Source organism: Parasteatoda tepidariorum, chromosome X2 (assembly GCF_043381705.1).
Source record: "Parasteatoda tepidariorum isolate YZ-2023 chromosome X2, CAS_Ptep_4.0, whole genome shotgun sequence".
NCBI classification, from domain to species: Eukaryota; Metazoa; Arthropoda; class Arachnida; order Araneae; family Theridiidae; genus Parasteatoda; species Parasteatoda tepidariorum.
In genome coordinates this window covers 40,824,547-40,851,745 of record NC_092215.1, presented here as the reverse complement: position 1 = coordinate 40,851,745, position 27,199 = coordinate 40,824,547, and the positions used below count along the sequence as shown (strand labels likewise).

Here is a 27,199-nt window from a genome sequence, read left to right as displayed (position 1 = left end):
GATGCTTGACTTCGGTGTTCTACTGGGAACCGTGTCTTTTCGATCAGTCCACTGCTGTACCTTTTGAAATTGAAATTTTAATTATAACCACTTCGTAGATGTACTTATTTATTTAGGAAAGTAAAGAAAGTATAAATTGCATGTAAGCAGGGTGCGTATCGTTTTTGAAAAGTGCTTTAAGTTGCTTATTTTCGTTTTTTAAAAGCCCTTAAAGGTGCTTGTTTCATTGGGCGTTTTTAAAAATTGCTTAATTTTCCCCTTTCCTAAGTGAGATTTTTCATTTACCATGTTGATTTTCGCTACGAATTATGCAGAAAGACACTGTTTACATTGTTTTATTCAACGTTTTTGCAATTATTTCAACGTTTTCACAATCCCAATCTATTTCGGTGCATAGTCAGTCCGTAACGTATGACAACGCCATTCGATTTACATGATTCAAAAATTTTGACAATTGTCAAAAAAAATACCAAAAGGNAAAAAAAATGCCAAAAGTTTTTTTTTTGTTGTCATGACGATTAAAACCAGACAAAACCGTCAATTGTCAAAAACTTTCCAACCCTGTCTAATTATATTTTTTTAAAGTGCAAATCCCGTTGATGGTTGNTGTATATATATATAAAATTAGTCTTATTTCGTTTTTAATCAAAATGTAAGTTTAATAAAACAAAGAAAACACTTTTAAACGTCATCAATTTTATAAGTTTGTTTTTGTTCGCGATAATTGAGTAATTCTAGTCAGAGCCAGTCATTTTAGAACTTTTCTTTGAGTCTTGTGTTCTTGTAATTAAGTTGAAGTTACGTTTTGCTTTTACATATCTGTTGAAAAAACTTGGCATAGCGCTTGCGAAATAAATTTGACAAGAGCTCTGTCAGAAAAAAAACAGGGATTTTAGATGAAGGAATAAACGTCTAGTAAACAGGATCTCAAGTTTCGAAACTTAAGTTCGAAACTTGAGAACTTTCGAAATCTTGTTGATTGCGAAAATTTGCAGATTGCTAAAATTTTAATGAAATATAAATTTTTGAACCGCAGAAATTCACAAAACAAAGGTCTTGAGATATGTCATCTTCTGCGAAGTGCCGGAGAAATCACATACCTGTTCCAACATTGCTAGAAGTTGCTGATTTCAATTTAAGGTTCCCGTTTGAAGGTTGTTGAATGTCATGAGCGTTCTTTCTCTTCCATTACATAAGAAAAGCTATTTTTTAAAGCAATTCTGCAGAAAAGTTTTTTACAGAACAATTTTTGTCATAACAACACTCGGACTGAAAAGAAAACCAAACTTTTTTACATCTTAAATGAAAAATTATTGTGTAAACGTTCTGCAACGATGTCTCGTTGTCGCGATTCTGCCACTGGGTGATGACTGCATGTCATTTTGATGACTGCATTTGACATGCAGTCATCAAAAGTGATTAAAAAAATTAAGTGATTAAGAAATGATTTAACTAACAAAATTCTTTTTTAAAATTTGATCTCTTGCATAGATTTTTTTTTAATACCAGGGAGATAATTTCTGCCTGTGTGTTGCTGATATATATAATGCAACATGAGTTTTGTTCAAAAGATACTTAATTAGTGATTTAAAGAATTTAAAAGTAATAAATAACTGATGATGTCACTGCAATTGGAATAAACTCAATTTTTTTTGAGGCAAAAATTAGTGAAAGGAAAATGTTTCAATCAATCAAATATTTGAATTTCATAGGCAATATATATTATAAAAATGTTTTAGTATTTACTCTAATTTTAAGATTTTTTTGCAGAAAATATAATTCTTTTTATATAATTTAAATATTTTCTTTTCTATTAATAGAATTGGACTGTTAATTTGTGTGTTACAAGCTACACTGCAATTGTTTCTTCGCCTTTGTTTATTGTTGTGAGAGAAAGTTTAAGTGTTATGTCATTCCAGGTACCACTTGCATTTCCAAATGCTAGGTAACATTTTTTAACATATCTTTGCATGATTTTCTTACATTGTACTTTTTATCACATTTACTTGAATGTTTTACTTTAAAGGCAATCTTGTTAGGAATAGTGAAATCAAAATATGTATTTGGGATATTTTATCCTATATCTTATCTTATTATCTTATATGTAATTGTTTTTATTTCTGAAATTTGTTTTTTTTCTTGATGCATAATCTAAAACATGGCTACTGACGATTATATTCTCAGAATAAATTATTTGTATTATTTAAAAACACACGACGTTTCTTCATGCATACTAAGTTATAAAAAACTTATTTTTAAAAGCTGTATTATTGATTGTTCTTTCTATGGGACTGCTTATTTGGTTTAATTCAAACTTTGTATTTTGGCAGATAAGGTTACATAATTTATTACGTTTACTTGAATGTTTTGCTTTATAGGCAATCTTGTTTGAAACAGTGAAATCAAAATGTATTTGGAATATCTTTGTTTGTGCAATTGTTTTTATTAGTGAAATTAGATTTTTTCTTGATGCATAATCTAAAACATGGAAACTGAAGATAATGTTCTCAGAATGAATTCTTTGCATTCTTTATGTACACAAGACATGGTTTCACGCATACTAAATTATGAAAAACTTATTTTTAAACGTTTTATTATTATTTGTCCTTTCTGTGGGACTATTTATTTGGTTTATTTAGAACTTTATATTTTGGCAGATAAGTTACATAATTTAATGTGATGTAGAATTTTCTGTATTTTACTATTCAAAATTTTTACTATCATTATTGAGTTGAATAATAAAAGAATGTTAAAATTATTTTTTGTTAAGTTGAAAATTATTTTTGGATAAACGATTTTAATTTGCTTGCACTATTTTATTCGCCCAATCATTTTGAGAGTGGAAAATATTAAGGTGGATGCAAAAATTAAAAGTAACATGAGCAAATCTAAACCTAACTAATTTTTAGTGGCTAACTCTCCTAACTAATTTTATCCTTATTTACTTATGACTCCTTATTAACTCTCCTAACTAATATTTGGTATCACGTTTTTTTTATTTATTATTATTTCAATTACATTCTGAGAGCAGAGATTCAGTTTTTTCAAAATACAAGTTGTTGCATTTGGACTATTCTATATTATTTTCATGTTTCTTATAAAGCTTAAAAATTCTGTAGCAATTTATGAATTTTTCTTTAAACTTAATATTTCGTGCTGTAAAATTATTAAAAAGTTGGACTCTCTGATGTTCATGTGGAAAAAACTTGAAGGGATTCACAGAAAATTAATTTTTAACAAATGACAAGTTTATGACAAACAAATTTATTCCTAACTATTAAATATTCTATCATGAGTTTAAATAATTATAAAACTTTGAGTTATGCCCAAATACGTTCATATTATAATTCCAAAAGCAGCATCTATTTCTAAAATGGCAACTTTATCTGTGTTTAGTTTTTTTTTTCTTTTTTACAACAGACTGTTTTGCAATGATGCCAACTTGACCTGCATTGAGGTACTTCTTAATATTAAAATGTTTTCAAATTTTGTGATTTGAAAACATTTGTGATTGATTTTTTTCTCTTTGGAACAAAATAGGAGGGTAGAACCCAAAGCATTTTCACTTTCAAAATTTTGAACCACCCTAGTGAACACCTCTAGCAATACTCCAAGTCACACCTTAATATGAATTTCCCAAGTCATGTCCTTCTCTTCTCTCACAATTACTTATGTCTTCTTACATTAGCTCACAATAAATTTAGTTTGTTGTTTATTTCTTAATAATTTTGTAGTAATTTAGAAAATCTTAGGTATACCCCTCAAATTAAGATTGCAACTTAGCTTATAAAAACTAAATTTTTAAGTCAAAACTTATTCTTAATGTACCGATTTTTTTATAAGGTAAATGGTATTTTTCTGTATTATCAATAATATGTTTTTCATTTTTGTCATCTACATTTGATCAAACTACTCCTGAATAAGTTTAACTTTTTTTGGAGACAACGTTAAACATTTACAAGAAATAGTGATACTATATCTATTTACTAAAATCATAGATTTTGATGTGCATAGGTATTATATGTTCAGCCATAATTCTTAATCATTATAAATTTTACTGTTTTTCATCAAAAATTAATTATTTAACTTAAATTTTTAGCTCTTACTCTGAAGTATGTAAGACTCTGTGTCCCTTATCTAACTTCAGAGATCCTCTTTTACAACCTGGGCCTCAAAATATTTCGATTGAAATATCAACAAGCAGTCAAGACTTGCCGATTGATTTTGTTATGAGGCTTGGTGTCATTGACAACTTTATAATAAGGTAATTACACTCTGATTGTATTAATTTAAATTTGTTGCAACATAGTGTGATTAATTTTTACTGTTGTATTTTTTTGTTTGTTTTTCAAAACAATCAATGAATTTTGTTAATTAGTTGCAATATTTTAAAATTTTTAAAAGATGTTGTACACGTACACAGGATAGGGAATTGTCAGAACATTTGTTTATGTAACTTCTATAAATATAATATTATTTATTTATTACTTTTTTATGTGTTGTTTCAATTATTTCCATCTATCTTTGTATTTTTCTTAATGTATTTTCATGTTTTAATTTTTGTTTCATATTTTCGATCATTTTGCAACATTTTGCCTTTTTTTCCCAGCTTACTTGATTTTTCATAGAAAAAGGTTTTTTTATGTTGTTGTAATGTATGTAAGAAACATATGTTAAATATTTTATTTCTTTAAGGTATATTGCATACCAAAGTTGGTTATGCTAGGTGCATGCTAAAATCTTTATTCACCCTTTTACTTTCTTACCATTGCAACTATAGTTATACACTAATGTCTAGGCGTCAAGGCCAGATTAAGAACCTCAGATGCCCTAAGCACTTACGTTTTTGGATGCTCCTTAAACGTGATTAAGAAGATCAATATAAATTTAAAAAAATATTTTTCTTAAATAAAACTGAAGTAAGTTTACAAAAATAAATAAATTTATGTAGCTGCCAAAATTAACACTTTGTGCAGAGAGCCTAGTGGAAATCAAAATTTTTCAATTAACTCTTTGAAAGTTTTTCAAGGCTAATCATTTATTCTTCGATTTTAGAACAAAATTAAAGTAATTTCACATTCCTGGTATTTCATTTTTAAAAAGATTTCCTGATCCACAAACTTTTTCTTCTTTTTTCATTTTAATTCCTAACCTAATTTTATAACCTAACCTAATAATATAACCTAACCTAATGATAATTATAACCTAATTTTTTATTCAAACTTTCCGGGTGTTATGTAATGTTTTCGAATATGCTTTTTAAATTTTTGCTAAAAACATTTTCACTGTGGGTGTCAAGTTAATATTCACATAAAAAAAATTATCAAACTTGAAACAATTTTTATGGAGAATACAAAAACATACAAAAGCTCAATTGAGTATATAAACAAAATTAATAATCAATAAAAATAACAAACAACTCTTTTCTTAGCTCTTAGAATGTTGAGAAACCTGTGACAGTTCTCCATGAATTTATAAAAGATTTCTTATTATTTACGGCTTTTATTATTATTATTAATGGAATTATTTCGCTTTTTGTGACAAAATCAGTTTATTTCCACTCCTTTGAAAATGTAGCGTTTAAAACTTTATTTTACATTATCATTTTATTTATAACAATCAATCAAAAATATCCTATACATTTAATATGTTTAATGTAAAACAATTTAAAGTTCTGAATTAATTATAAATTTAATTTATAATTAAACCGTTATAGGTTACTTCACTTTGATTTCATGTTTGTGAAAATTAACAACTGAAAATGAGTTTGTATATAAGTGATAGTGTAATTATTTTATAACGCACAATATGCTTTCATATTAAATTGTATTGAACACTAATTTTACTGTAGATTCACAAATAGTCTAAGAAGCAGCTTAACGAGAAAAATCTATCAGTTTTATTTATTTTTATTGTCAGTCTGGTCACAGCACAGTAAATGTTTAAACGCAAATATTTTAAAATGATTGTAATAAGTAGCAGACCATATGCAAACGACTGGATATTTAGTTGTACTTAATTAGAAAAGTTGCCTTTTCTCACTCTAATAGAAGATTTTAAATCAGTTAAATTTAAATAACAACTGTAACCAACCAATTGCACTGATACAGAATAGGTTAATCAATTAACTAGTATTTTTTTATAGTTTTTGATATCTTTGATATGCTTAAATAATATAATATTATTTTGAGAAGTTTTATTTTTTTCAATTATGATTTTAAAGAGGATTAGAAATGTTTTAATACATAAGCTAATGTTTTAATACAATGTTTTAATATATAACGTTTAATGTTTTCTAAACGTCTGAATGTTTTAATACATAACTAAGACTGGTTATTAATTTTCATTTTAACAGTGAACTCCGCTATTCAGTATTACAACTATTTTTTAATCTGTTTCCTATGCTTTCTATTTAAATGAAGCATAGGCCTTCAGAAAGCATTACTATTAAAGTAATTTAAAAAGTTATTAACATATAGAGTCATTAAAATGAAAGTTATTAAAATATGGACAAATTATCAGCTTGTTAAAATAGCTGTCTTTGAGCAACCTTTTTTCAATTTATGCTAAACTGGTTTTAATTATACTCAAAATGTTTTGATGCATATTTTAACTTAAAAATAATGTCGAATTTGAACTTTTTTTTTAAAAAGGAGTTTTAATTAAAAACTTAATCGTAATGTTTTGTAATAGGAAAAATACAACAAATGAATTCAATATTTTATTTAATTATAAAAACTTATAAAATCATGTACTATAACATGAAGGGAAAAAAAAAGATTTTGAAAATTTATACAATATTTTCTGAAAAAGGGTGTCCACAAAATAAAAAAATGAACACCCCAAGTAACTTTTCATTTAAATGATTGGATTTTTGCACACTAGGCTCATTCTTAATAGGTTCAAAAGTCAAATCTTAAATGTGCTAATTAATTAATGTAGGCGATGTTTTAATGATATAATAAATTGCAAAATCCGGCACAAAAATGTACTTTATTTGAAAAAATAATTTCCATAGATTTGGAATTCTGATACTCAAAATATGGATGTCAGCTGACCACAAACTGGAAAAATATGGTCGCAATAGTTTAGGCTGGAGGCAGTCGAAAGTTCACAACTTTTAATGTTAATTTCACCTTTTGCACATTTTGCTAAATCCGGAGAAATTTTTTTAAGCGAATCTAAAGAGTTTTGTACACAATTATAAAATTTGACAATCTAAAGATAATTTCATTTAAAAACAATTTTTAAAATTATTAATTATTTTTTCTAAAAGTAGTCTAAACATTTTTCTGTTGTAACGCATACAAGTTTTTACATCATTTTAAAGTATGTAAAGTATGTAATTTAAATTACAAAATTTGAACGAAATAGATCGAATAGTTTCTGAGTTAACAAATTTCAAAAAGCCGGATATTTGAATTTTGATTTCTTTAGAATTATTCCACCAATTTCATTTAAATTTTTGTATTTGTTTAAAATTACATACTTAACAATGTAATACCTTACAATTCAATTTCCCTTCAGTAGATAAAATACATTATAATAATTACTATTTTACATATAATTATATTCAGATAAAGGAATTTTATATTTGTGAGCAAAAACTTTTTGATTTGCTTAGCAATTTCCAGAGACATGGTGAAATACAAAAAAAGTAAAATTAACACGAAGGGATCCAAACTTTTAACGCTCTCCTGTATAAAATATTGGGACCATATTTTCCAGATTTCGGCCACTCTCTTTCCCTATTTCAAGGGTGAAAATACAAAAACTGTTGAAAAATATTTTTTTGAAAAAAAATATATTTTTCTGAAAAATTACTTTTTTGTGTCTGATATCATAACTTAAAATATCGTCATCACTAATTTGAACGATTTATATTTAAGGTTAAGTCTTTAAACTATTAAGGGTGAGTTAGCAAAAATCCAATCATTAGATTAGATTAAAAGTTATTCTGAGCGTTCACTTTTTATTTTGAGCACAGTATAATGACGTTATAATGACAAATTTGGTCATTATAACGTGAACTGGATTAGAACACCTTTATAAACAAATTATTCATTTGGTCTAAAATAAATTAAACTCATATTACGTTATTAAATATGCCTACTTTTTCCACATCAATTGTGAATCTAATTAAATTTTTCCATTGACAAGTATACATAATTTTCATTTGAAATATTCTATTTAAAATCAATTAATTAAAGTGACTTATCTCATGATAAATAAAAATCCCATTATGTTGTTACATCATTTGCAATAATTTATAAATGGAAAGGGGGAACACAAGTTAAAACTAAATTAATAAAAATAAATTGTTACTTTTTATATCTTCAAAGAATCTCAGAGGATTCTTGTTTTTTTTATACCCTTGTTGAATTATTAAATCTTAAAAAAGACTTATACTTTTAAAATTAAGCTCCTCGAACATGTTATAAAACAAAACACACACTTAGTCAAGATCGAGTTGCACTCTAAAATCTGTTTAGGTTTTAAACGTTAAATTAACAAGTATACACTGAAAATGAGAAAATTGATGTAGCTCCTAATCACGTAATTGATTTTAAAGAATAGGTGAGTCAAGGAACCTCTCTTTTATTTGCCCTCCCACTTTTCTGTAACAAAAGTTCCCGCAAAGAAGGAAAATTTAAAAGTCTCAATCTTACATTATCTTCCATATATAGAGAAATAGTATTTTTCACTGAAAAAAAGCAAAAGTATAGGGGGGATTTAGCGGCCCCCAAGATGTTTCAGAGATGAAAAGGATGCTTTGACTTTGACATGTCAGTGTAGGAAATCAATTTGCTACATTTGTTCACACAAAGCTTCTTTCCAGCTCTAGTTTTGTACTTCTGGTCTCAGCTATTCAAGGTGGTCTGTTATGAAAAAGCATTGGTCATTTTGTGATGGGATACTGTCAATACACAACTTTCTTTTTCGTGTCTGCGTGATTGAAATAGTTATAACATAACATCAATTTAATTAAAACCATGTTAAGAACTTAACAATCGAAATAAAATGTCAAAAAAAGAATTTTTAGTAGAATTGTTTTTTAATTATGCTTCGTGGTGCCTCCCCTTACCTCTGGTGCCCTTACGTGTGAGGCACGTGCTTAGTATGCTTAATGGTTAATCCGGCCTTGCTAGGCGTAGTAATGTGATTACGAGTTGCAAGATAAGAACTTCTACAGATCCACCTGGTGGAAAACTGTAGAATTAGTGTTCTTATCTCTAAAAACAGGGAAAAGATGTAAATTGCAAGGTATAGAGAAAATATCAATTTAGTACAACAAGGCTTATTGATTTAAATCACGATTTAAATCAAATGATTTTTTTAAAAATAAATCATTGATTTAAATCAACGGATTTTTTTTATGTATATATTGATTTAATAAGTTAAAAAACAGTGCTTTAAATTATTGATACTTTTATTATTTCTTTTCTCAGTTTTAAAATTTATTTTTAATAAATTGCTGCATTAGTTTTAAAATTTGTAATTGCTGCATTAATTAATTTTAGTTTTCAAAATTACTTTCTTTCTTGGTATGTGTTAAATTCCAACACATTTGAAATTACATTTTTAAAAATCTTTTGATTCTTGNGGTATCAATACAAAGATTATTTATTCTCAGCTATTCAAGGTGGTCTGTCACACATCTGGTCAACACATTTGAAATTACATTTTTAAAAATCTTTTGGTTCTTGAGATTAAAAGTACAGATTAAAGTAAACATTAAAGTATTTTTTTTCTCATAATATATTTACAATATCTTTGACATTATCAGATTTTCTATAATGTAATTTTGTGAGAAAAAAAAATTTAAATAGTTGCAAAATTTTTTTTTAAAATTTTGTTTAGCTAACTTATTTATTTTGATATAGGATTAAAAATGAATATTTTAATATAAAAATATATAGATTAAATATATATATATATATGTTTTTGATGAATGACTGCATTTATAAACACAATCTGTTACATTTATTTTGTCATTTTAAAACTCAAGAGAAAAAAAAAAGAAATCACAGTTTTAAATTAAAATTATGGTTTGGTAATTGAAACTTTGTTTTAATAGTTAAAGCATTCTTTAAATTCTCTCTTTCATCTAGTCTTTAAATTTCAATCATGCATTTGTTTCAAAATGATTGCTATGCAGTCAAAGCTATGTATTATAATGAAAAATTGTTGTAGGTAGTTAGAGCTTCTAAAATATTCTTATAATATAGTTTTAATATTAATTTAATTTTCATTAAACATTTATAAAGTTTTCTTAGTCATAAATCGAAGTTCTTACAGAGTATTTGAATAAAAATCAAAAAAATCTGATTTAAATAAAAAAAATCTGATTTTTTTAATTTTTTAAAAAAAAGTAAAAAAAATCAAGAACTCTTAGTACAAATAGCCACCTTGCGAGTATTAATACCAAGAAAAAGCTTTCATTTGTCTAACATAACAAAATCATTTGTCTAACATCTTTCTAACATAACAAAATCATCTTTAAAAGAAAGAAAAGCAACTGGTTATCACAAGATAGTTTTATTTTTGATGTACAAAGCTCAAGAGGTGATTGTACATCAAAAATAAAGGTTTCTTATGATAACTACCTGTTGTTTTTCTTTGTAAGATTATTACATTGTGTTATGATGTTGACCAATTTGTTTTAAGTGTTCTTTTCTTTGCATTAATGACCACAAATTGTCTGTATCAAAACATTGCTGCTCTACAACTTGGCGTTTCACTTTATTACTTTATCTTGTACTATTTTTAAGTACTCTAACTGTGCAGTTTTCAACTGGGTTGGGTTCTAAGTGGTCACATCTTGTAGCTCATAGTCTCTTTACTACAACTAGATAAAATTTAGTAATTTTATTTGAAACTGTTTGAAAGTTAAGAGTATGGATATAGATTTTCAGTAGAACCCTGTATAATTCCCATTCATTTTACATATTAATAATAGAATTATTCTCGTATTATCCTTCTTATTTTGTTGTTCAGAAATTAATGATTGTAAATTATGGTCTCAGAATGTAGGAACTGAATAGTTATTTCAAAGTGCTGACTCAATACAAAGGGTATCAATACAAAGATTATTTATTAATCCCCTAATCCTTTATTTGTTTATATTATTTCTCGCATTTAAGAAAGTTGATGAATGTTTAGGAGTATTACAAGCTTCAGTTAAAAGAAATCTTGTTGGATTGTGAAAAGGCTCTAAAATTTCTGCTTCTGTATGTCATTAAAAATTTTTTTTTGGTCCCTGAAAGTCCACATTCATTTCTGATGCCCGTGTACCTTTCACCTCCATTAGTGAACTATATCAATAACAAGCTGTTTTTCAGTGGTAAACTTCACTTGAATGAGACAAAAGTAGAAAAATGTAGTGCAACTCAATTTTTGTAAACAAGAAAAATTTTTAGTCTTTAATTGTTGTAAATTTAACTTCTTTCTCTCCCTTACTGATTTCTTTAGCAAGTCATCAGAACATTTTCTCTTGCTGATTTCTTTTTTTTCCAAAGCCTTTTTCCCTCTTTCTAACTTGGCTGATATAATGAATTGAGACTGCTTCCTTTGATGCACAACACTTTTGGGTGACTCTGAAATTACACTCTACTGGTGTTTTTCTTGTTTTTTTTACTTTACTTTTATATTTGCCTTGGCAATAAATAAATTTTTTAAACAAAAGGCAATTGTTAGTATCATTTAATTATTTTCTTAAATAAGGTATATATTGCTTTTTCATGTCTCTTGCCTTTTGGTATTTTGAAAAAAGGGAAAGTTGCTGTCATTCATTCAAGATTGTTTATGATCTCTTTAAATACTTCTAATTTTTTTAAGCTGCTTGTATTTTTTCTCTAATTAAAAAATGAAAGTTGGGATTGAAATATTGTTCTGAAAAAGTAATGGGTACCTTCCATGATAAGACAATTTTAAAAAAAATATTGCAGATTTTTTGAAGAATAGAATATCAATGTTCTTTACATAAAATGTTATGGAGTGGCAAAACCAAAATTGTTTTTGCCAACTTGAGATAGGTCTTAAATTGATCAGTATTAACAAAAGTGCATAAGTCAATAATTTTTTCTTTTAGAGTTCTTGGCTGTTTTAATATTATTTATAGAGATTGCTTTTATATGTATCTATTTATAGTCAAAATAAGAGTTTTTTTGAAAAACTGATTCTAGCGCATGTTCATGAAATAAGTATTACATTAAATAATTATAACATTAAATAATTAACATTCATTTTAATATATAGCGTTTAATTTTTGGAAAAAATTGTATAGAAAGTGAATAGTACTTAATTCATGATAACTACTTTGTAGCACAGATCAGTCCATAACAGTGAATATCACTCCATCTAAACCTCATGTATTGCAGTATAATATGGAAGAAGATTTACGTGCTGTGAGAATTGAAGCTACCTCTAAAGATAATAACTGCATGCTATTAGCAATTCAAAGCATACAGGTTTAAAATTTTTACCTTCTTGTAGTTTTTATTATTTTACTTTAACATTGTTCATAAGCTTATTTAATCAAATCATTAATTTTTAACTTTAAAAATTTCGCTCTGATCCATTTTTTGCAATTTTGTGACTTTATTAATTACCTTAACTTGTTGTACAATATAGTACACTTATTAAAATTTATTTTTATTACCATTTACTTTTATTAAAATTATAGATAATTGATATATGTAATTTCAACTTGAATACATATAATTTATTTAAGTTTTAAAACAAAATTTTATTATTAATATAAATTTTATTATTCATTTCTGCAGGAATTTCTCATTTCACATGAATCGTTTTATTTTGTATAAGCTTTTTTCAAACTTTAAACTGCATTTTATTACTAAAAAGGATATTTTTAAACTTTGTACCAGAAATGACTTGAACTGCTTGGCTGAGTATTTTTTTATTTAAAAGCTTATGCATTTATTTGGTACTTGACTAGGGTTGCTTTGAATTTTTGTTCATTTTTTGAAACAATGCAAAATAATAATTTTTATTGAAAATATGCTGATGATACCTCTGTTATTTTATTTTTATTCAAATTTATTGAGTTTTTGAGGTAAGGGAAGAAATAATATAGAGCTGGTATTCTGTGGTACAATAGTGATGATTCTAATACATAGAAGAGGTCATAATGTGTATAAGAGTGCTCTGTGTTTTTAATGAGGCCAAATTTATAGTTCCTGCCATTTTTAAATTGTAAATAATGACAAGAACAACATTTAATGCATAGTACTCATCAGATAATGGGGAATAACTTCACATAATTTTTTTGTTCATTGCTGGGAAAAATGGCTACTTTCTATATTTCTTTTTCCCCAGCAATTTTTACACAACAGCTATTAACACAGTCTCCAAGGTAGGCAATTTCAAACTATTTAATAAGTGTTAATTTTTCATGGTTTACTTTAAAAAAAATTGGAAAAAAAGGTAATTAGGAAGTTATAAAGGGAGGTGTTATGAAAGATGAGTATCATTAAACAAATCCTTTAGAAATTTATTTACCATTGGTTGAGGAATTCTCGAAATGTGTGTTTCCCAAAATTTGTATTCCAGGTTGCTGTAAAAACCAGTGCATCATTAAGATTATTATATAAGAAATAGACAAGAACTTACCTGGAATGGCATTAATAGATGAAAGTTGACATTGAATTTGAGTATTTACTGCATTTTACTATTATAAAAAATCACATTTTTGTTCTCACTTCTGAAAATACATTTAATTGCATGGAAAGTGTAATCACATATTTACTTTAGTGATTTAAATGAATGTCTTTTTTAAATCTAATAATTTAAATCATTGATTTTGAATGTTTGATTAAAGTTTATTTCTAATTTGCTTTTCAGTAGTAAAATGAATTTGCAAGTTGTACTAACAAAGTAATATGTTTAGTTTCTTATATATTTTAGTGCCCTATATATGATTCAGTTCAATCTGTTGAACCTCAAGGTTATTACCAAACTCTAATTCAACAATCTGGTATATCTATTACAGTAAGTATTTTAATTTCTTTCCGCTTCTTGCTTTCTTAAATAAGAATATTTAAAATGTCAGGGGGAAATTACCTATCTTAATAAAGCTTGAATTAATTAAAATATAATGAATAATTTATTTTTTCATTGATCAGTTTACACTTATTACATCTATGCTCTGTTTTTTTGTTGTTGTTCACATTTCATTATGTAAATAAAGCTGGTTTTTTGTAATGTTTTTTTTTTAAAATTATTGTTATTATTATATTTTATTCATTTTTTTGTATCCAAAGCTTAATATTTTTTAAGATATTGGTCTTATTTTATCTTGATGAAACTTATTTTATATTTTTTGAGAAATATGATTTTTTCTTTTCTTTAATTTTTATTGATTTTTTGTTGCAACTGTTATAACTAAAATTTAAATTTGTAATTCATGTTTTAAAATTATTATTTTTTTAAATAACCTTTTTATAAATTATTTAAGAAATTTATTATAAAATAATTATTCCTATATATGTCTATATATTTTTTATTTTAAGATGTTTAAATATGCAAAAAAAAAAAAAAAAAGAATTATAAAATGCTTTTCACATTTTTAGAAAAAGACATTTCCTGGTGGAAAACAATACGTTGTTTTAATTTTGAAGCCAACTGATGACAGTTGTCTAGAACAAGAAACAATAAGTAAGTAAATAAAAATATATTAAGTATTCCTTTTGTCCCCCCCTTTATGCAATTCCCTTTTATTTTTAGATTAAATATAATGTTTCATACTATTTTTCAGTTGTTCGTAATAGACAGAAAGAAGTAACTGTGAAAATTGTTCCATCTATTACAGGTATAGCATATCACATCAATTCATAAATATTAAAGCTTTAAAAACAGAGCTTGTTGACATTTTGTATATTATAGCCCATTGTTGATGTAACACAAAGTTTCTTGCTATTAACTTTACTTTTTTTGTAAAATATCAAAAATAATTTGTTTAAGCATCTCAATGTGTTTGTTATTAAGTTTATACTTCTATATGATTCTGTGAAAATATATTCATATGATGCACAAGGTATGAAACACTATGGAATCAAATGTCATTATATCCGTATTACATTTTTAGAAAATAGCAAAACATTTCATTGTATTATTTAAAGAATAACCTTTGCATGGTGTTAAATGTGTAAAAAAATTTTTGTAAAATAATATTAAATTATTTTATAAAGTTTTTTTTATAAAATAATATTTTTTTATAGAATAATAATAATATTAAATGGATACAAAAAAGACTTATGATAATAGTATTTGTTTTATTAATTTTTATGGGCTTGCTTTTTTATACTCAATGGCTTTATGCATGGTTTTGAAGGCATACCTCTCTCTTTCTGTTTTAAAAACGCATAAAAATTTATATAACAACAACTTTTAAACACGTATTTAATCCATTTTGAAGGAATTTGATTTTCTGAAACAATCAATTAATTTTCTTGTTATACAAAAACTGGGAAAAAGGACCCTACTTATTAAAATTTCAAAACAAAAGATTCAATAGAATGGAAAACTAATTTCAGAGATATTTTTACAATTATAATATTATGAACTACCTGCCATTTTGATCAAAAGTCTAAAAGGTCAAATATTCCATAAATCATGCCATGATTCTTCTATATGTATTTCTGACAAACATTGTAGAAATTAATAAATTTAGAGAATCAAATATAGTTAAGATAGTTGAAGTCAAACAGAGGAAATTGCTTGGGCATTTCTATAGATATAACAATAACCTAATCAAAAAATTAACTTCCCACTTGCCTAAGTGATAAAGGAAGAGAGGTAGACTACTTATTAGATGTGGGAAAGTGGCTGAGCAGTGGTGGAGTAAATAGATGAAGAATACTGGTGTTGATTAGATGTTTATGGAATAAGATGGTTCAGACAGCCGAGGCCAGCAACTGGCTATAGTGCTGGTAGTTAAAAGGTTATGAAACTAGATTGATAGATCTAGATAGTTAAAAATTGAAATCATTATACCTTAAAAATTGTTGAGTTACCAATTAAGAATTGAATTAGAATTTTTGAAATTTCTATATTTATTCTAATACAAGAAACACATTTTCATTGCAATGAAATATGACTTCTCATTAAATCGAAAGTTGTAAAATAGAAATTCTTCACAGATAGTACATTATGAGTCATTCCCATACAAAGTAAGTTTATTAAGTTATAAAAAACTGAAATATTTTTTTTGTTATCAGACAAAAATAATAAACAATACACTTGATGTTTAGAAAGGGTCAATAATAACTATAAATTTATTTAAAAATATTGTAATAATTCTTACAAATTGTAACTAATGTAAGTTTCAATGAAATTTTTAAACTTATTGAACTATTTCTAAGTGTTTTAATCTAAGTGTAAATATATTTGACTAATAAATTCAAATCTTTTTGAAAATTTAAATGAAAATAGTAATTATATAAATGTAAACTAATAAACTTTTTATGTCACAAGTGTATATGATAAATTAATAAGCTCAAAATGTTCTATAACATTGGTTATTTTAATACCCTAAATAAAAATATTTATATTAGTTGAGTAAAATAAATTTTCAGAGCACATGTTTTTATTCTTTTCTGTATTTCCCATTAAAATGTCGCCAAATTGGAAGTGTGGAATTCTAGACTGTAATGTGGAATTAATACAGCAAATGAATGTTTTATTCCAATTCTTGTAAAAGTAAGTGTTACAGTTTTGAAGCAGAATCTTTTTTAATGTATTTGAACACTGAAACTTCTACTAAAACATATTAAATTTTGATGATCAGATTTAAAGTTGAATAGATATGATATATTTTTCATTCATTTGAACTTTGAAAATGAATGATTAAACCAATGAATCTCAATTATCCAAAACTTACTTGAGGCATAATGTTAGATGTTATATTTTGTATTTGATTGTTAAATTTGTATTGTTTCTTATATTTATAGATGAACAGTATTATTTAGCTGTCTTTGGAGCCTTTGGGTTTTATATCATACTCTACATATTCTCTTTTGTTATTTGTTGCTTTCTATTTGTTAAGTAAGTTTATTTTATTTAGTGTTATGTTACACATAATATAATAGTTGCTATTCATTGTTTAAGTTTTTGAAAATTTCTATACCTAAAACTTGTTGCATCTTTCACTTTTCTAATTTATGAGGCTATCACTGTAAAATTGTGGAAGTTAAGAAATAAGTAGGATAGTTTCCTAAGTGTAGGGTTTTGCGCTGGGGAAATATATTTATGGTTATCACTCTTGTTTTTTATAATGCAACTAATTTTTTTTCACTTTGTGCTAGAACATACAAAATGAAGTTTCTAATTATTTAGATTTGGCTAACCTATGCCAAATCAAATCCAAATATGCTATGATCTTCACACTCAACATTAATATATCAATTAAAATTGTGGCATTACTTCTTGATTTAAGCAGATGAAATTCTAGATGATCAATGTTTGAGTTAAATGTTGATACACTGGACAAATGTGCCATATTTTTCCTGGTACTAGCTGGATACTAGCTTTCAGTTTGTGATCAAAACTAATTCTTCTGGTAGCCATCAACAACAATGTTATACTTAGTTAAATCACAAATAATATTGCTATTAGTAAATCGTGCTTCAAATTGCACAAATCATAGCTTAGGTTTATATTGCCAGAAAGTTGATAGTTTTACCGCCACCTTGTTTATTTATAAATTTACATTATCTTGAGTTATAAATTTAAATTTTCATTTGCTTTTTTTCCATGTTTAATATAAAGTCAAATCAGATAATCAGTTATATTTAAATGCTCAAACCTTTTTTCATACAGATAAATACTTTGCAATGTTTAAATAATTATGTCTAGGTCTGCAGTTGAAAGGGAAATCACTTAGACTTCCTACAGTATGTGGTATAGAATGAATAACTTCAAAGCAAATTGACAACACGATTATATTTAGCCTTTACAGCAATCTGCAAGTTGACATACAGTTATAAGCATAATCTATTTCAGTTATAAAATACATCATTAACAAGGAAAAATATATAAATTCAATGTATCTTCAATATTAAAATCTATTGAACATGGTAATTGTAAATAAAATTACATTGTCCTAGCAACACTCTGTTTCCATTCATGAGCAAAATTAATCATTGATGCGCATGATGTTATTGACCTTGTGCATCACAGTTTCATGCATGATACTGTAACTATGAAGGGAGAATTGCATGATCACAGCCTTGAAGTGGTTAGCGCATGATATATTTTTTTCATGCGCAAATAGTTTCATAATTTTTTATTTTCTTGCCATGCATAAAAAATATGTGTGAGTTTTTATGTTTTCACTGTTGTAACAACCTTCTCTTTTCAATAAAAGAATTATTTTCTATGTAAGTGATGTTAAATCATGAATAATGCTTAGCTCTTATCCCCTCCTCCAAAAAAAATGACCAACCTATTAGGCTAAAAAAGAAATCAAACAGAATGTTTAATAAATATGCATATCATTTTGTGAAATGCTCTTATCATTATTTCTTAAAGTTTTCACTTATTCTTAAATAATTCATTAGATCACTGATGATCATATTATAGTTATGGTTATGATATACAAATATATGAAAACAATAAATAATTTGTTTATTATGTATTATAGACAAGTAAAAAAAATAAAATCTTCAACAGAAAAAAATTTAACCTATCAAATTATTTGAATAGGTAATTAAATTCAAGCAAATTAAAATTTTTTTAGATAAAATTATTAAATTTTAGCTTTTTTTCAAATGTTTGCTGCAAGAATTAAACATTCTTATAGCTATAACAATTTATACTGTTTCTTTTTTTAAAAAATATTTGTATATTTTTTCATGGTGTATCACCGAAGCTGCTTTTCTTTAAGCTTTGATAATTTTAATTAATATTATTTTTATTTTGTGTTTTAGAAGAAGGCGAAATACTGCTGAATTAAAGAATGTCAGTAAGTAATGCATAAAATTTTCACTGTATTTTTATTCTTTAAATACTTATTCAAAACTCAATACAATAGAATCTGATGATCAGGGAACTTTTGATGAGAATTTTTTAAAAATTATGAAAATTATTAAAATAGTGACTATAACAAAGCTTCAAAAACACTTATTTGATTTTTATTTTTCTATCATAAATAAAATACTATAGTTTCATAAGAAAAATTCATGATGCAGATTTGTTTTCTGTTTAATTGTCTTTTTTTAGAAGCCAGGTTTTGGATTCTGTTACAATAATAATTAGGTAGCATCAGCTTTATCTTATTAATCTAAGTAAATATCTAAGTATATATTGGACCTTGTTCTTTTTACAATAGCAAATAGAACTACTTATTTTGGCGAAATTAATTGCAACACATTATTATCTTTCAAATATTTTTATTCAAATGCACTACCTGATAAATGCACTACCGTATGCAATTTATTTATCATTATTTATATTAAGAGTTAAAGAATTGTGTAGGTTGATTGTAATTCGGCAAATTAAATAAATTTTTACTCTCTAAAATTATTACAAGTTTGTTATGACTAATGAAAATACATGCAGTTTTAGTATGCCTTTTTCATTATAATCTTTTAACATAGTTACGATTTATTTATCAAAACTTTTATAATATGTCTTTTGATTTTAAAAAGGAACTTTTAACTTGTTTTTCCCACTTAAGTGGTAAATATACTTTATTTTTAATTTTCTTAAACTTTACTATTTAAAATTATGTTTTTAAACTTATGTTTATTAAAAATTGCTTGTTTAATATTAATGTATATTAAATAACTGAGATGTATCTCATGATTTGCATTTTCTAATTTTAAGCTATAATTTCACATAGCATAATTTTATCAAATAAGTTTGAAACTTTTTGCCGAGTAATATAATCCTTAGTGTCAACTGTATAATACACATATCATGCCATTAATTTTAAATTCCAGAATTTCGATAGTAGGGCTATTTTCAAATAAGAGTGTCATTTAGAACATTTTTCTTGAAAAATTAAATATTCGATTTATTAGTTAGGAAATTTTAGCTATCATTAGAATGTTTTTTTGCACATCAAACTTAAAACAGTTGTGCAATTTTTTATTTGCAATATAAAATAAAAATACAAAAAACTTGAATCTGCATTATGTTCCTCTTTGTTACTATTGCTCAAAAACCTAAATAAAAAAATTAATTACCTGATACAGTAAACATAACAGATTTAGAATCTAAATTTTTGTTATCAACATGTAGTATCAATTATTTTTCTACATCATTATTTTTCAAGCTAATATTAAAAAAGAAAAAAAAAAACATTACATATCTTACACTCTAGTTAAATTTACACTATTAATCACTAAAATTGATTTTTGATAAATTATTAAGTGAAATAAAGATTAATAAATGGTAAATAACGGAGTGGAATGCTGTTCGTAGCTAAATTTGAAATGTTCTTGTATCGTAAATTGCTGAATTTCAGTCATACAAATATTGGTACCTACCTATATTTCTTTTAATAAACTTAATATGTAATGAAATATTAAATTTAAAGTCAATAAATTGGAGTTCAATGAAATCTTCCTTACATTATTATTTAAAATAAATTTAAAAGAAAAATTATTTCTTATTTTTATAGTTTAACTTTAATCAGAAAAATTAGCAGTCTTACAATTACAAAATAAAAATCTATAAAGCTATTATTTAACTTAAAATAATCTATATTTACAATTAACTATCATGAGTATGGTTACAGAATGGAAAAGTAATTGAGGGGAAAAAAGAAATTGCTAGTTAATTTACTTTTATGGGTTCCATTGAAAAAGAAGTGTTTGAAAAACTGAAAAGCATAATTTGATCTTACCATTGAAAATTCAAATCAACATTAAAACAATTATGTTAGTTACAGAGAGCTAAGTTAATAAAATATCCTTACCTTGTTAAAGCTTTATTTACATAAAATACTGCAAAAATACAGTTTGATCCCTATTTAACGAACTCTATGAATGGATCTTCATCTAAATCCTGCAGAAGGTTTGTTATATGGAAAATTCTTTAATTAGAAATTCACTTTTTAACAACAGTAAACAAATTTTAAATTCATGTAGACTAGACAGAACTAACAAAATAACTAAGACTCTTTTATTTTGTAAATTAATATCTATTTATTATTATTACTTAACCATCAAAGTTAAATTTGCAAGGAAAATAAGAATTAAACTAAACACTTTTCAGGAGTAAACTGTAATTTCAATTTCAAAAAAATAATATTATATGAATATAATAAATTTTTAGTGACATTATCGCATTTATAATAACAAAAACTTTTTAGCATACATCATGAAATTCGTCTTTAAATTACGTTACTGATAAAATCTGTTAATTTTGTTTGAGTTATTTGCTTGAAAAAGTGTTTTTTTCTCATAATACGTTTCACATTGTTGCAATGCATCAGAAACCTCTTCAGGCATGTTTTCTTCAAATAGTAGTCCACATCATATTGTTTTAAATGATTTTAGTATTTAATCATCTGAAGGTTTGCTAATTTCTTCATCGTGATCAATTCTGTCTTTTCCATCTTCATCGCTATTCATTACTGTATTGTTTTTATTCTTTACACTGTCCAAAATATCTTTTACAGCTAACGTTTCTGAGGTTTCAACTTCTGAATCAAGTGAAAGAAAATCACCAATCTGCTCATCATCATTAATTTCCTCTTTTTCTCTTATCTGTATCCACATTTTTTAAAGTTTTTCTAAAGGAATATCATCATTGTCCTTCGTAATTTCCGCATTCTCCTTGTTTAGAAAGAATCCATCTTCAGCAAAACTGTTATTAGGTAGTAGCATGATCTGTGACATCATAGTTTCATGCTTTGGACATTTCTAATATGCTTTCTTGTATGTTGATCTTTGATATGGATTGATTGTTTTCAAGCGCAGTGATAACGTTTTGCACTATTCTCTTATAATAGTGCAATTTGAAATTTTGTATCACCCCCTGATTCATTGGCTGCAGTTTTGGTGTAGTGTTTAGTGATAAGTAAAAAAATGTAATATTTTTCAATGCTCTGCAATCATACATTTGTCCAACTTTTGAATCCCTTTTTCACTAACTTCTGCTGTCATGTAAGATTTTTTGATAAAAACATATTTAACCTCCAAAGATTTTGCATGTTTGAAACATCTTGAATTTTTGCTTTTTCTGATAACTAATGGTTTCAATTTCTGATGTCCAGTTTTACTAGCACCTAACATGACAGTAAATTTTGCTTTGTTATATTTACCTCCTAAGTATTTTTCATTTTTAACACTAGAAGTGCCATTAGGGTCATTTTGATCCTTTTTTTGCTTTTTGTTATGTTGTTTTAGAAGATACTAGTGAGCTTCAAAGCCAAGTTTTTTTTTTATTTTTCCTGAGTTGTTTCCAAGTATACTGTATAAAAATTTCATGCTCTTTTGTAGATTATTGAAATAAATGATCATAGAAATACCTAAAACAGCCAAAAGGGATCATTTTGATCCTCTTAAAAAAAGTTTTATGCTGCTTTTCGATTTTGCAAAACTTTAAACCTTATGAAGATGATTTGTAGAACAGAAATCAGGGTCTAGAGTGTTAAAAAAAATTTCAAATAATAATTTTTGTTGAATTACATTTTATCTTACATTCCATGTTCAAAGTAGCTTAGTGAAACTATTATTGAATTACAAATGTGTTACTGTGTCTGAAGGAAACCATGTACATCCTGATTACCAACAGCTATTTTTATTATAATCCTGTTCAAGACAGAACTGTTGGTAAATAGGTATTGCTAGTAAATAAAAATGCAAGTTTATCATATAATGAACAAGCCACATGACTTTAACTTCAAGTTTTTGTTTTCAGCTGACTTTCAACTTTGTTTTCAACTTTTCAACTGCAGTTAAAAAATTTTTTTGAATGGTTATCTTCATTTGTGCGAGTTCAGAAACGGCTCTGAATGAATGACAACTTTAAAAAAATATTTTGCTCTAAGTTTGAAACCAAGCACATGTGACTAAGCATAATTTCTTTTTATCTTAGTAAATCTTGTTGATAATTTTTTTGTTAAAAAAGAAATACAAACATAATTGGATTATATATCTGAACAAAAAAAAATCATTATATTTTGAGTGTCACTTCTTTGCCATAATATTCAGTCTTTTGTATTGCCAATAGAAACAAAACATTCAATGTATAGGTGCAAAAGAAAAAGAATGCCATAATTCTAAATATCATTTATGTGAATGTGTTTGCAGGCGACAGCATAGAGTAGAAGCCAAGTACTACACTTACTACAGTAAAAATGGAATGACAAACAAGATGCTAAAAAATGATTCTGCACCATGTGAAACTTGCAATTTATTTTCACATTTATTTTTCAACGTTTCTGATATTGCTACCTTCAATGCTTGGATAGTTTTTGAAAAATATTTTGTTACCCTAATTACGCATTGTGAATTTAGTCTTGTGCTGTAGAAGAGCTTCTAATTAGTGTTTTGCTCATCAGATAGCTTCTAATTTATAAAATTTTTAAATAATAGAAATACACCGTAAAAGTCAGAATAAAATTTCTGATGTCTATGAAAGATGCTAGAAATCAATTTTTCGATGGTTTGCTGTCACTTTCACATCACACGAACTTACTATTGTATGCCAGCGTTAATGTCTAACTAATGATGTAAAACCTGTTGTTTACTAATGTGTATTGTTTATATTCGTATCTTTTGTTTGTTTTTGTATGACTTGCCCTTTTGTGAAAGAATAATCTATAATACAATATAACACTAAATTGTCATTAAGTTCACAAAAAAATAGTTTTAATCTTTAAAAGCCTTTGTATATTGTTTTTTTTTTGGCAATATTCATCAATTAAAAAAACAATTACTTTGGAATGACATCAATTTTCTTTAATGGTCAAATTGACCCCAAATGGCAGCTTTAGGTATGTTCAAAATCTAACTGTTCTAGTGTTAAAATTTTTTTTGAGGAAAACATTTAAAAATAAACCCGTCTCATCTGCATTAAAGATGTCTTTCAAAAATTTTATCCGTGTCTCTGTTATCCACTTTTCACAATCTTTGTCATCCACATCTTTAGTTTCAGCAGATATTATTTTTGCTACAATTCTGTGTCATCTTTTAAATTTATAAAGCCCTCCACTGCTTCCTCAAAATTCGTCGAATCCCAAAGCTTTCACAAATTATGAAAAGAATGAAAAGTCCAGAGATAGAAAATTTTTTATCAGACATTGCGCATATCCTCTTCAAAACTGTCTCATCTGCATCTTCATAGACAAATGTTTTTAAATCTTTTGAAGAAGAATTTGATAATTTATAATTTTATATATTATCATGAATTTTTATTATGGTTGATAAGCTGTTTGGCGTAATACTTAATTTTAAAGCAACATCCTTTTTTTTTCACGTCTTTGTCCACCTCGTGAGGAATTAAATTTTTTTCTTTAATAGTCAGACTTTTTTCCTCCTGAAATGAAATCAGGATGACAAGTGACGTTTGTTGTTCTTCTATAATTCCAAGGTATCTATCTCTATCTTTCTCTTGTTCTTCATGACCTTTAAGAAAATTTTCAGTCTCTGCAGCATAATTTCCGCTTCATTTAATAATGGCTGAGAATCTGATGATTCACAGTCTTCTTCTTCATTACTAGATTCCGCTTATAATTTCAGATATTGAAATTACCTCTTATTCACTAGTCATCAGATCATTATCTCATTGTCAATACTTCATATAGTCCGTATTGGCCTGCTGTTCTGATGTAAAACTATCTTTACTGAACAATGCATTCTTTAGAAACTTTTTTCGTGGCAAACTATATTAAATTTATAGCTTGTAACACATTTATTTTTCTTTTGTGTTCGTTATTAGAAGTTAAACAAGCCTCCAACTTGTATTTCTGAGAAATAGTTGTAGATAATGCTGCAAATACCAAGTTTTTCTGTGAATATTATTCATCTTAGAAATTAAAGGGGACTAAGCTAAAAGATGTTAAAGACGAGAATTCGTTATTCCCTGATGCCGTTAAATTCGAGTTCTACTGTATTATATATAACACAATTTTCTAAACTTAATAAATTAAAATTATTTTCACTTAATAGTTGGTTTAATTACAGTTAAATAGGAGGTAAAGAAGGCTGAGAGTTAACAATTTTGTTGTATCTGATTTATTAAAATAGTATTACACAGGCATTATTTTTAAAATACTAATTTCTATGTATCCACATTTACTAAAAGCCTATAGTAAATTAATTTGAATGCTTTAAAATGTTATTTGGAATTTTATTCCAATGATTAAATATACTCAATAAATTTTTATAAGATAAGTCTTGTGTTTATTGTTTTGATAAGTGACTATTTTGTTATAAACATATGTGATTGATTAACTTCTGTATTTTTTAAGATGTGGAAAATCCTTCAATTCAGAATTATGGTACTTCGTCAGGTAATAACTTATTTTATTTCTCTAAAATTGTTTCTCTTGTGTGATATAAAAACAGTTATATTACATATTAATTGTTTTTTTTGCATATTAAACTAATATAAATATTTTTTAAATTTTGAATTCATATGCATTCCTATTTTCCTAATTTATTACCAGGCCAGATAGTACAGAATCAGGATAATCACAAGCTGGATATTGCGAAGCCTACTGTATTAAGTATGCAGGGCCTTTAACATTATTTTTGCACTTTTTCTTACGTTCATCTGGAAATAATTTGCCAACTTAAAACATTTTTGCTCCCAATTATTAGTTTTGTTGGAACAATTGTTGTTTTGTATGAATTTTCAATTATTTTTTCAATTAAAATTGAATTTTCTCTGCTAAAAGTTAAATTCTATAACTCTTCAAGTAAATGCACACATTTTAAAAAGAAACTGAAAGATTCATAAAAATTAATTTCCTAATGTTTGTTGACAGAATCAGAGAGCACATCTGTACCGAGCAATTCTCGCTCATTAAATAGCCTTGCACAGGGAAGAAGTGAGTCACCAGTTAGTTTTGATGAAACTGATATGGATAAACTGCCTGATGCTGAATTAGACAAGAATGTTGTGAGAACAAAAGTAAGCCAAATTATGAAATTTTATTTTTTAATTAAAAGAAAGCTTAATTAAAAAAAAGATTTTAGTGCTTTAATTTCATTTTAAATTTTTAAGTATAATTAAATTAATAAAATATTTTAAATATTTTATTGTGTGAAGTAACCTTATTCTTTTTTTATAATATCATTTAAAAGTAACATGAAGGGCATGCACTGGCTCGACTAAATAATTTTTAAAGTATTATTTTTTTGAAAATAATAACTATTGCATCTTTGTTAATAATACTTAATATTTCTGTTTTATACTTAAAATTAAAGTGTTAGTGTAGACATGTTTTAAATGTAATTGTTTTGTTGATAAAATAATAATAGGTATATTCATATGTTTCCATGTTTTCTTTAATATGCTCAGCAGGGCAGGTATATATATATATATATATATGCATACAGGTCAAAAATGGTTTACCCCTAGTTTGTTTGTATATAAAAACCTGCATGTATTACTTATTTGCTTATTTGACTTTTTTTTAAGTGATTTTATAATTTTTTAAATTTATTCTTATAAACTGAGTTTTATAAACTTTTTTTCTATTATGGGTTTTGTTACTTAAATTTTGAAATTATTGATATTCTTAGAGTGTTTTTTTTTCATAGATGTCAGCACTAAATTTTAATTTTTTATTTTTGAGAATTATTTTATACAATAAAGCTTAAATCACATATATTATATTCTTTTCTTTTTAGCAATTTTTGTTGAATGTTAGATTTGTCAATCTAATTTTAACTAGTTTTTTCATTTAATTTTGCTTAATTTTAGTAAGTTTGTTTTTCCTTTTCTTTTATTTTAAGCTTAATAATAATTGCATTATGTTTTCTTTTAAGAAATCAATACATTACAAAGAGTAATTTTTATCTTAAGACAATTATTCTTTATTTTGAAATGTCTGTCGTAAAGGAATGTGTCCTAAATAGGACCTTAACATTTATTCCATTAAGTGTTTATTCTATATTATTGTGTTTCTAATTCTATTATATTTCTCTCTTTATATATATATGCAGTGAATTTACGATAACTGGAATCTGATTGGAGTGACCAAAAACTTCAACGTATC

General features: G+C 25.8%; 1 protein-coding gene across 6 annotated transcripts in view; it reads left to right on the top strand.

The window, feature by feature from the left end:
• Positions 1–27,199, top strand: part of LOC107440660 (SID1 transmembrane family member 1) — a 72,551-nt gene that overhangs the window by 19,897 nt on the left and 25,455 nt on the right. For 3 of the 6 annotated variants that reach the window (XR_011638373.1, XM_016053639.3, XM_071188224.1), the window contains exons 2-11: positions 1,821–1,945; positions 4,100–4,264; positions 12,326–12,470; positions 13,927–14,010; positions 14,592–14,676; positions 14,777–14,830; positions 16,971–17,064; positions 18,948–18,982; positions 25,445–25,486; positions 25,964–26,109. Coding sequence is in view for 5 of the 6 variants with exons in the window: in XM_016053639.3 (XP_015909125.1) it covers positions 1,821–1,945; positions 4,100–4,264; positions 12,326–12,470; positions 13,927–14,010; positions 14,592–14,676; positions 14,777–14,830; positions 16,971–17,064; positions 18,948–18,982; positions 25,445–25,486; positions 25,964–26,109 (975 nt within the window). In the remaining variant the exon portion in view is untranslated. Of the gene's footprint in view, positions 1–1,071; positions 1,155–1,820; positions 1,946–2,228; positions 2,336–4,099; positions 4,265–12,325; positions 12,471–13,926; positions 14,011–14,591; positions 14,677–14,776; positions 14,831–16,970; positions 17,065–18,947; positions 18,983–25,444; positions 25,487–25,963; positions 26,110–27,199 lie in introns of those variants that run through there. The other 3 variants (XM_071188226.1, XM_071188227.1, XM_071188225.1) reach the window with 3 other exon arrangements.